The sequence below is a fragment of the Thermobia domestica genome, chromosome 10 (genome assembly GCF_964235325.1).
Source record: "Thermobia domestica chromosome 10, izTheDome1.hap1.1, whole genome shotgun sequence".
Taxonomy (NCBI): domain Eukaryota; kingdom Metazoa; phylum Arthropoda; class Insecta; order Zygentoma; family Lepismatidae; genus Thermobia; species Thermobia domestica.
In genome coordinates this window covers 115,583,432-115,596,196 of record NC_137463.1, presented here as the reverse complement: position 1 = coordinate 115,596,196, position 12,765 = coordinate 115,583,432, and the positions used below count along the sequence as shown (strand labels likewise).

At 33.4% G+C, this 12,765-nt stretch overlaps 1 protein-coding gene across 2 annotated transcripts in view; it reads left to right on the top strand.

Moving 5' to 3' along the window:
• Positions 1-12,765, top strand: part of LOC145662668 (uncharacterized) — a 148,590-nt gene that overhangs the window by 43,449 nt on the left and 92,376 nt on the right. For both annotated transcript variants that reach the window (XM_081728470.1, XM_081728469.1), the window contains exon 2: positions 10,943-11,034. In XM_081728470.1, the coding sequence (XP_081584596.1) occupies positions 10,943-11,034 (92 nt within the window). The remainder of the gene's footprint in view (positions 1-10,942; positions 11,035-12,765) is intronic.

Sequence of the window (12,765 nt, the reverse complement as noted above, 5' to 3'; positions counted from 1 at the left end):
ATTTCGTATTATTAGAGATAATTTACGTTAATATTATGAGGCACTGACCCACCACCCACCACGACTCACACTCACACATTACCCACCCAACTCATTGCCATCAACTCTGACCCATGATTCACGCCCTCCTCTCTACTGACTTTACTGAGTTTACACTTTTAATAAAATCAAGGCTGTGAAAGTTTAACGAATCGGAGTTTGAACTTCAACGATCAACCATTCAAGCACCCCTTTGTTACAATTCCGATGGACCAGACTTTGGTGATCTAAAATGGAAATGTGTTTGTCATACGACGAATTTCAATTTAATTATTATATATAATTATCTTCTTAATGAATTACAGATATTTGTCAATGAAAATTAGGATAAAATTTGAAAGTTTCAAATCAAGATAAAGTTGGCCAACATATATATATAAAGAGTGTAAACATTTTTCATATAATTAAGCATAATCTACAAACTTAAAATTTCCATGTAATTAACCTTATTGTACAAGTTTTATGTCTATTTTTCTCACAATTTGATTGCCTGGTGCTCTGAACGCTTCATACAATAACACAAGCTTCAGCAATTATTATAATAAAGAGCAATAGATATAAAATGCGAAGCAGTGTAGTTTTCGTTTCTCAATTAATATTCTCAGTTTGTTTCTCAACTAATATCGATAATTTCCTATTATTTTTATATATCAACTCACTACCAATTTCCCATATATAGAAACAACCCCTCCTCCATGAAAAGATAATTTTTAAAAATGCTAGGACAAGTTCTGATTATTTTTAATAAAGAGTTAATATACTGAATTTCAGCTCCCGAAGTTAAACAGATCTTTGTCAAAAATTCGGACCCACATTCTTCCCTTATGATATGTATTATAATGAAAGCGATATGATAATATTCTAGTTGGAATTGGCGCCTACCCAAAGTAATTTCATTTGATTTTGGCAGTTGGCCGTGATGATTACTCACACATAGTTACATTCCACTTTTTATATAATAATTCCTATATTACAGATGATTCATAAACGTATTTATTCCAATAGTCAGCTCCTGTAAAAATGCACAGGTTATTTCTCGAATGCAAAGTAGTAAATCCTATTGCTACTATAACAATTACAAATATCAATATCTAAAAGTGCTTGAAATTCTTTCTTCACTTACAAGGAAAAAGCAGACTTTGGTAAATAAACTTCGGGGCCATTTTTCAGAAGCTAGGAGAGCGCAATAGCCAAAAATAGTGAGGAAAAGCGTCTTAAAGTTTTCGACTCAGCGGATATATCATACGAAGCATAAGGTTATCAAGTGACAGCGTGAAAGAGTGAGGACCAGCACCGACTCGCGTCCAAAGGGTTCGGGTTTCGATTCCCACTCAAGATTGGGCAATTTCCCTCCCGAAGAGTTTACAAAATGTGAGTCTTATGTCGGTGGTCCTCGTCCCCCCTGAAGCGAAGTCTGAAATGACGCCCCTGGTTATAGCAACATCCAGTATTACCAAACCGAATTTCTCCCTTATTCCCCTTATAATTTGCACACTGTCCACAGATATAGACACAAAGCGTAAAGAACACTTTTTACATAAGGACTGTGGTAATCATAATATATCTCGTCATATCAATATATTTGTGGAATACATTACATTTTGTTGCCAATTAGCATGAATAATTGAATGGTCTTACAATTGATTTTGAAAATTTCTATTGTTTTATTCATTATAAACATACTGTGATTTAATATTTTACTTGTGGTTACAAATGGCTACTCTGTTGTCAATGCGAAAAAACAAAGAAACTGACTCAACTGGGAATCGAACCCGAGACCCTTTCCACGTTAGTCGCTGACACACCTCACTCTTTCACGGCGTCACGATGTTTATACGCCTCGTAAGATATATCCGGCGAGTCGAAAACTTTAAGACCGTTTTTCTCCGCTATTTTTTCCAATTGCGCTCTCCCAGTTTGTAGTATTAACACTTTCAATGTGCACTGCCCCTCGCGAAAAATGGCTCCGAAGTTCATTTACCGAAGTCTGCTTTCTCCTTGTTAGATATACTCGTTTCAGGTAATAAATAGAAACTAATGAAAAAGGGAAAAAACTGGAGGCCTTGAAAGTAAAACGTAGACAAATTTACCAGTATGCAGAAGATGATACCCACAATGCACTGAGCAGAGTGGGTCGGTGGGTTCGAGTGGGTTATGGTGGGTTGATGGGTCACAGTGGGTCACGTCCTGTTGACCCACGACCCAGTGACCCACTTCATCTCTGGTTCATGGAGTTAAAATCCTTTTCAAAACTAGTGAACACTACCGTACACATTCTTTCCTTTGTCTAAAAACCTTTCAGCAGTTACTCGATGCATCCAATTGCATCTCTAGTGACCTTTATGATCCTAAAACTAAAATTTTTATTAAACTCTCTATATTCTCCTTAATATTCTAAGCTGAATTATGGTTCCATAAGATTTGAGGGTAATTGTTCTATTGCTCTCACACTTTTGTAGTCGATTTCTTATTTAAGGAAATCTTAAGTCCCTTTCATAAATCTTATGATGGGACTCTCGTCATTTCACTACAATTTCGAAACATTTCTCTTTCTCTATCTTATTCCCTTGTATTTATAATATGTTCAATGCCACTTACTTCAGTTTTCTTTTACTTCATTTTGCACAAAGTTTTCTCGAATTTATTTATCAGTATCGCAATCTTTTTGCCATCTTCGGTAGTTTTTCTCTTTAATAACTAAAACAGAGATCTGATTCTTATCTCATACACATTCCTAATTTATCCCTTCCATCTACCTCAAACATCATTTGAGGCAGCAGTGGCTCAGTGCTAGAGATTTCACCTTGGTGTTGTGGGGTCCCTGGTTAGATTCCAGCTCACACCAAGTAGGCTGTGTCATGGACAAACACCGCATGTGTGATTTTTCTCTATGCTCTCTGACTTTCTTTATTCCACCATTTCGTTCATTCTCATCATCACCACTTCCTTTTACGTGCACAACATAATCATGGGACATAAAAATGAAAGCTTTTATTTCATTTCAATTCGAATATCATTTTGCTTATTAAATATCTTTTCTCTCATCCTTGATATCTAAAAAATAACCTAAATTAAATAAGAACTCCCTCTTGCTATATGGTTAGTATACTCGTTTTCGGCGCCGCGTAACCGTAGTTTGATTCACGGAGTTAGCTTACACTGAGAAAAAAAATTGTAGGTGGCGTACTTAAAAAGATAGGTTACATGCGTAATTTCTGTAGTTTTTGGACTTAACATACCGCAGACGTATAACTGAAAACGTATGTTTTATAATACTTTCTGTATAAGTGTTCCATTTATACGTACCTTTCGTATGAAACAATGTAGGCGGTCAGGATCTCACATACAAATGGACGTATATAATATATAGCTGACGAAGGTAACATAAGTATATGCATGTGATATACGGAAAACTGTTAGATGTCAGACATCCTGCAACAGCATGACGTAACATCTAAGGGCAGTGCTTATGTAGCATACGGATAACGTATGCTCCGTAATGATTTCTATAGTAAGCAAGATGATACCGTATATTTGTACAATATACCGCTGTCCGGAGAACGGATTTTTCTCTGTGTATGTGGTACGAATTAAACGCTTCGAATTAGTTCACTTCTCATACAGCCTCGGTGCTGAAAGAGATTCTGAACTCCAATCAGCCAACTAAATTAAAACATTTATTAAACAACGGAAAAAAGAAATATTAAAAACATTAGAGATATTTTGTTAAATTATTTTGAAACGCTAGGTAATTCTAGAATCACTCATCTTTTAAAAGAGCTTTGTACCTATAGTAGTTGTCCTCTACTTCCTTGTTACTCTCATTGAATTAATCGCTTCAAAATTTCCTTGCATTTTGTTAGAATTACTCTTTAAGTATTCTATACTTCTCTGGCTTAATCGATTTCTTATCTTAAAAGAACTATATTGATATTCAACTATCGATATAGTTCTTTTAAGATAGGAAATCGATTAAGCCAGAGAAGTATACAATCGATATTGAACTACCTTTATATTCCTTTCTCGTGTTTAATGTCTGTATACTTTTCTTTTCTTTACCATCAAGATTTCTCTTGTAATTCAGACTTTTTGGCACTCCTTTTTCTGATGTCGTTACATTATATAACTGGCGCTCGCAGAGTGAAAAATAATTCCACCATTAATTTATATAGTTTCTTCTGAAATACTTCTTCGAAATCCATAACGAATAATCTTTTACTTTTCTAGTTTATTTTTTCACTATCCAACTATTTTTTCTAGGTTTTTTTCTAATAGGGTTGTACTTTAGTCAGTAGACAATTATGACCAAAAAATTATCGACTATAGAAAGAACTTATGCGTACACTTACTCTGTATCATTATATAGTTTAATTTGTATTTCTGTTCAACGAATAGAGACATTCAGGTCTTATGCTATTCTCCTGCTCTAATTGAACCATATTGTCTGTCAGCAGTGTGTTATCACAGAGAAAATTGATCGATTATCTTCTCTCCCTTTCTGTACCCTAAACCATATTTATTTATTATACTAGCAAACTCCCCTTCCCTCACATGCAAAAGCTGGCAATATTTTCCGTTCCTCTTGTGTCTCTCATATAGGATTCCTCTGAACTCCAAATATAGCAAAAAAATTCGAACATCTTGTATAGGCAGTAAACCACTCCATCCCTTTTTCTTCCTTCTCGGTCAAATGTTAAAAATTGCTGATAAAACGAAATTATTTTAAATGGAAAGTCTTCGAGATATGGTCATCTTCTAATAATAATTGCTACTCCTATCCCCCCTTTCCTTGTGAATTTCCAAAGATTCATCCTTCTTGGTACCTTACGTCAAAGAGTGAAACGGGAATAACCCAGTATAACAGAGACAAGTTACGGAGATACTTTCGGTGAATTAAACAAACTGGTGTGGGGCACAAGGTTCCAGTTAAGGGTTCGATTTACTCTTAAGACCACTTTCTCCTTCATGTTCTTGCGTGTTTGTATGCCTTATTTTAAATTTAAATTTGAATTATCTGGATTATAGTATTTTATCATGACGGAAACCAGAGTTTCATGGTTAATTAAATATTGGAATCGTAAACGTGTGCAATTTGCTACATACATGAGTGTTTCTTGACTCTTACTTAACAGAGCAGTCTTAGGGTAGTGGCTTGAGCATTTGTTTAGTAATTTAGGAGTCCACGGTTCGATTCTGTCTGAGGTAATTAAGAGAGTTTTTATCATTTACAATGTTTTCATATCTGACATATAATAACATGAAAAATAGTCAATTCCTCTCGTTCTTACAAGTTAGGGTTGAAATGACTTACTTCACAGGGGAAATACAAACAACATGACGTCACAGTCTACAATCTCGATTCCTATTGTCTGAAAACTTAGCGTAATTAGAGGCGAATTTATGAATGCTAAAGGTCATCCTTAGGGCCTACTATGTGTCTGAAACGTTATTGTTTTATTGTGGAACTGTTTCTAATTTCTTTCACTCTTACTAGAAATAATAATAATAATATCTTCGTTCGCCATTTCCAACACGTTCCATATATCCGTTCAACCAAAATTTGTAAATAAGAACTATTCATTATTATATTAGTACGTATATTTTGTTAAAATGTCAATATAACGCATACAAAATCCAAAGTACTTAACCAAAGAAAAAAATTAAATGAAATCTTCAAGTTTTACGTCCCGCGATTATGCCGGTTAGGCTAAAGGAGACAGTGATTACGAAAAAATGAATGAAATGGTGGAATAAAGAAAATGGGAGGAAATGGGATAACCCAGAGAAAACCAACGAGCACGATGTGTGTCCATCACAAAGTCCACACGGCGCGAGCTGGGATCGAAACAGGGACCCCAAGCACCGGAGGTAATCGCTCTAATTAACCAAAGAGAGGGCGCTACTATGTATCGTGATGAACACAAATCCTAATTAGTTTTTATTAAGGCATCCGAAGGTTCGATTTTGTATTGTTCAGAAGCTGACACCTTCTTTTTCTCCCTCTTTTCCTTCCAAAGTATCTCTTATAAGGCAATTCATCGTTATAGAAAATCCTAAAAATTCTTTTCGTTTTCCTATTAATTTCAGTATGGTTATCTCCATTGAAATAGGACGTAATATTGAGGTCTCAAATATTCGGTAATAAAATAATAATAATAATAATAATAATAATAATAATAATAATAATAATAATAATAATAATAATAATAATAATAATAATAATAATAATAATAATAATAATAATAATTATTATTATTATTATTATTATTATTATTATTATTATTATTATTATTATTATTATTATTATTATATAGAAGACTAGTTCCGTATGAGGACAGATTGTACTAAAATCTGTAAAATCGCTTATAGCGTTAGCCAAAAGTTACAAAACAGTCGGCATTGGGGAGAAGTGTCAGCATCATCAAGGCATACCCTCTACATATGTCCTTACAAGTAGCTAAATGTTAAACGGAAATTTTCCAGGCAAACTTCATGTAGAAAGTAGGGATACTGAACGCACAAGACCCCTAAGAAAATTTGTTTTTAAGTAATGGTTATACCGGCTAAGCTACAGAAGATGTCGATTATGAGAATGAAAAAAATATATATATTGGAATAATGAAAGTGTGAGGAAGCGGAACCCGGACAAAACCTACACACACGGCGTTTTTCCAGCACAATGCCCACTAGGCGGGAGCTGGGTGGAACGGGGTGAACCATTAAATTTACAACACTTCAGTAATAATAATAATAATAATAATAATAATAATAATAATAATAATAATAATAATAATAATAATAATAATAATAATAATAATAATAGTGTTATTAAAAGTTTTGAAGTTGATCTAAAACTTGGCAAAACTTACTTAAAAGTAGGGATTTCGGGGATGGGGTTCCGTGCCTTCAAGACACCTCTGCAACTACACAAATCTTAAAAGAAGTGTTCCACTGAGGTTTCATATAAAAAGTATTCTACTGAACGTTTTAAGAAAAATATGTGTAATAAAAATAACTGAATATCATTGAACAGTAAGGTATATAATAAACTAACTTGTAGAATATGCAGATGTAATTATAAAAGCTTTGCGAGAAAAATATATACAAAGACCATAATTCAGTGAGGTCTGAAATACAAAGTAACAAAATAGCGTATAAGGTTCAGTGTACAGAACAATTGTTTGTTAAAGCGCGTACATACACTATTTCGAGAATCGAGATAAGACGAGAAATAATACTCTAGGCCTTGTCTCGATTCTGATCTCCAAACCGAGACGATAATTTGAGGTAGCCTTGTCCCATCTCGAATGTAAAATGTTAATTCTAATCCCGATTTTGTTTGTTTTGTTTTAGAATCGAGATGAGAAATTCCTATTCTCGTGGGCAACATTAAACATAACCGAAATATTTTTTTGCCAAATGTCACGTTTCTTCTTGTAATGGTATAATGTTCCTAATTTTTAATCTTCTACGACATAATTGTTATTATTATTAGTTTATTATTGTTACTATTATCATTCCTTAAGACTTGATAGTTCAAGTATTTAACATCCGAGTATTCAAAATCTGAATGTAATAAAACGTATGTCATTGCCGATCAATTGTCATCAGGAACCCTAAAGTAAGAAAAAATACTTGCTGAATGTGAATTCGATTCAAGAACCTCTAGATTACTGATCGAGCGCCTTGACCAGTGACCACTGAACCACGATCACTATGCGGAAATGATTCGTCTTTACTCTAGTTACGTTTGGTTTCTTTGCCTTCGCTTGCAAGGTTGTATGCTATTTTTCTTCGTTTCGAAACATTTTTCGTATTTCTTTTAAGAATGTGAATAATCTTCGGCAAAGTTTATATTAATAACTTGAGTTTTCTTAAACCTTTGGTTCACAAGTTTGTTTCTTCTCTGGATTTTATGCGTTGTTTAATATTTTTCTCTATAAAAACATTGACTGGTTTGAAACATTCAAGACTTTACACTTTGCTAGCTATTATCTGTAATTGCAGTTAGGTTTTAAAGAAATATTACTTTTTTATATATAAAAATCGATTTGTCCATTTGCTAATGTTAAGAAAGTACATACGGCACAGTCTTTTACAACGTTATTTACATTGCACATGGAGACTAGACTAGATGACTAGATCTATCAAACATCATTTCCTTGTTTTCTTATAACTCAACTTGATTCATTATTTTTTTTACATACATTATTTATTTCTTGTATTTAATAGTCTTAAGTGCTTATTTGACTTACTTTCCAACATTCTTGCACTACTTTGTTTACCTTCTTGTTGTCCAGGAAACAGAGTTTCTAAACTGTTAAGGAATACTTTATAATGTTCACCAAACGACATTGATATGTAAAAGTTAAAATGGGTGTGCCACAAGAACAAGTAATGGATTATTGCTAATGTTAAAATGTTACCATAAACTTCGATATAGCTTTATGACTTATATGTAGGGTTATATATATTCCACCGAGCTCACTTTTCATAAATATTTATTATAAAGAAAATATAGTATAGATATTACAAATTGGAAATCAAGAAAAACTTTAGGCCTACAATTACTTTCAGTATATAAATAGAAAATCTAGAATAAACAGACCACAGAAGTTCTGTTCCAAATGCACATTCATTTTGCACTAGCAATGATCTTTGCGAAACTATTGGTTTCTTTCTTTTCACATGATTTGTCAGTGATTGGGGCAAGATGTCCAGTATTCATCCTTTACATTTATTAAAAATATTAATGTATTCTATAATGTGCATTATATATTATAAATATGAATTATTTAAAGGCATATTCAGAGACCATTTTACGTGTAATTAGCATCGTACTAAGTGTTTAGCTAACAGGTGACTATAATTTTCATATTCAGAAGCACATTGGTGATAGTCTCTACGACTTTCAGCGAAAGATGCAAACCACGACATTTTTTTTACAGGGATGCTCACATAAATTATAAAAAAGTATCATAATTTTTTTTATTTAGTCTTACCTTTTCTCCTAACGTATTTGGACAAACCATACCGGAAAATGGTGGTTTGCTCCTTTAGATATGAGTCATGGATTACAATCAAAATTTTGCTCAATACGAAAATATAATCACACTTTAGTCGTAAAGCTTAGTACGATGCTAATCTCACGTAAAATACCTCTGAATATAACTCTCCTTTTCAATAATCGTGCATGGAGGTGCCTCGAAATAACAGGGCTTCCTCTGACTAGGTCAATACTATGAGTGTTTTCACCACTAGTAATAATTATTTTACTGAGCTATGATATTATTTCCAATTTGTAATACCCATGTAATGTCTAGGTAGCATTTTCTAAATGTTCTACTTGTAGCCCATTATATTTGGAGGTATGCAACACGCATAGTGCATACTGTAGCTCCTACCATCTTTATTAGTCTGTATGAAGTATCGACATGCTTTACATGAAGCACATGTCGTTTGTGACATTCTTCTATACATGCTCATTTGGACCTTCGATTCCTACATAGAACTTTCTGAAGTTCCTTAATTCTTTTGGGAAATCCCATGAATAACTGTCCCAGAGTCGTAAATAAGGTATTTTTCAAAATTTCATAAATAACTTCTTATGTAAATTTCAAGACCGCCTTTGTTATCTTTATTATTCCGCTGTAGAGCATCAAAATTTACTTTGCAACTTTTCTGGTGCCCACAACTCTTAAAGAAAAAATACAAGGAACTTCGTTTTCTTTTCCAACAGAATAACCGTAGTCAGTTAAGGGGCTCGCAAATCATCCCCATATTCCACGAATTCTTAACAAATTCTACGCGTATAATAATTATTGACATCCACGACTACTATTCGAAATTATTCCTCAATATCGTACATCTTTTTTCCTTTTCACTTGCTAGTATTTCATTCTCAACTATAGACGTTAGCAGCTCCATTCACAAGCTCAAACCTATATTCAAAATCCTCACTTTTACAAATATTGCGTGGGGTAAGACAAAATAATTGTCATTCATTATCATTAATTAATGCACTTTCATTATCATTAATTCACTTTTAGGAAGGAAGTCGGAGTCATATTTCTTCTGTTGCAAACCTTTTCAAAGTGCCTTCTTTTGTTAGAGCAACACAAGAGTTACTAAGAAAAACTATGCATCGTTTCTTTGACATAACAAAGAAGAAATGGTTTTCCATTTTTCATAGAAAGAGTATGTTTTCGGAATTTTTATTTCAAATCATTTTACTTCAATTGAAATTCACTTTAAAAAATAAATGATGATGATTGGTCCGTAAAATTTCTTTCCAAATTATATCACTTTTTCCTTAAAAAGTTTCCTGATCTTTACCCTACGGCGATTAACCAGTTGATTGCAATCGATTGTTTGGCCAGCCCTGCTTCAATCAGTCTACTAAACATAGAGATGAAATGTTTATGCAGTGGCGGTTTCGATTGTTTTTTTAACAGCATCATATCATACTAATCGATGACGACGGTATCGTAAAATATCGTCAAGAATTCACCTCTTATCGCATGTCAGCATTTCATGCACAAAAGCCCTAGTTTTTACATACATATTTCGTATTCGTAAGTCAACGAGACTCAAATCTGAATCAAATTCAGAAATACCAGAAAGAGATTGTGATTTTATTTGCAAAGGATCATGTTACTAGTCCGAGACTTGCTGCTCAAAATTTCGAAAATGTCCGATATCCTTGGGTTTATAGTACACAAGATTTGGCAATTTCATAATATGTATAGTTCATATTTCCGTCCGTAATTAAGTTGCAATATAACTAATATGAAAATAGAATATATATATATATATATATATATATATATATATATATATATATATATATATCCTCGTATATACTATGGTAGTTATGCCTGTAATCTTTTAAATCTTATTCCAGAGATACTATTATGTGGTCCAATACTGAATTGGAAAGATCTATTAAGGAGTTAGAAGATGAACTAGAAGCTTTGGAGAAAGATGATGTTGAGGGTAAGATATTTATTATTAAAGATTTCCTTAAGAATCTAAGTGTATCTTACCCAAACTTGTAGTACTGGTAGATTCATCCAAGTTTACATTTCCAATCATAGATTACTTTCGTCAAATACGTTATTTCCGTCTTTCTATATTTATAACTGTAGAATACTGGAGTACAAGAATTGAAATAGCAACTCAGGAATTTGTACTATCTATCAAACCATTGTATGCATGTTTTCCGCGGAATATTATCTATAGCTGCTGTCGATGCCATGAAAATAAGATATTACACATTACTCTCATGTCAGTTCGCCAGTAGTTTTCTTTTTGCTGATCAGTTAAAACAGTATTCTTCGTCATTATAGCAAAAAAAATGTATTTGTTTTTTCATGCATTGTACGGAAAACACAAAGAGTGAACACAATAAAAGCGAAACAAGGAAAAAATTCAATGCAGTATAAAGTGCTTTGACTCTCTCGACAAATCACTCAATGTATCGCTTTCCTTGAAAGCAGGTCTTGATGACGTAATAGGTAACGGCGTGAGGTCAAGTTCATGAGGGTCCTCAGATCGACTCCCGCTAAAAAAAACATGTTTTATTTTCTTTACAACAATGGAAGTGTTTTAATTATTCAGTCATATGAGAAAAGGAAATTGTGTAGAAACACAATATTTCACTTTGGTATTCACATTATTGCAAAGAAATATTTGTTGCAGTTGAAACCGTGGATAATAAGTTAGTGAATAATGTTTTTCCGTCTTTTTATAAACAATGTCCAGTGTGTTGTCGTCGGCAAAGCTCTACACTGTAGAGCTTAAAGTCACAAGTTTCTGACGAGAACAGTCTATTTATTGTTATTGTTATTATTATCATTCACACAAACACTATCATAGACAAGGACGGGACAACGCTAATAGAAGAGGAACAGATAACAAGAAGATGGAAGGAATATATTGAAGAACTATGCAAAGGAGACAACATGAACAAGGAAGAGATAGAGAAGGAAGAAGTCGATGAAAATGAATTTGTAAAACCAGTTTTACAGTGCGAATTTGACAATGCTTTGGAGAAAATGCAACATTGTAAAGCCTAAGGAAAAGACCAAATACCAACGGAAGTGATTAAGAATCTCGGAATAGCAAGAAAGAAGAAACTATTCAATCTTATTAATGAAATGTATATCTTGAGAAAAATATCAAGACAAATCGAGAAAAGCATAGTGGTTCCTATCCCGAAAAGAAAAGGCACGCATAAAGGCGAGGAACACGGAATGAAATGTTTGTTTTTTCATGAATCAAAATACTGTGCAAAATTATCGCACAACGAATGAAAGAGAAAATTGAAGAACGGCTATCGGAGCACCAGTTTGGGTTCAGGAGAAAACAGGGAACGAGGGAAGCAATACTAAGTCAACGGTTGATCAAGGAACAACACATCCGAATAAAAAACGATTGTGATAGCATTTGAAGATATAGAAAAAGCTTTTGACAACGTAGATTGGAATATCATGTTCAGAGCACTGAAGAATCTGAAGGTGGATTACAGAAATAGATATACATTTTCTACAGAAATAGAAGAATAAAATACCAACTTTACTGGAACCAGACAGCTGTTATAGGATGAGATCAGAAGGAAGCAAGAATAAGTAAAGGAGTAAGTGTGTTTGAACCACGATGCCGACGAAGTCGGAGGAAGACCCGACAATACCGTTGTCGGTGACGGCGTACTTTGTACACGTCGCC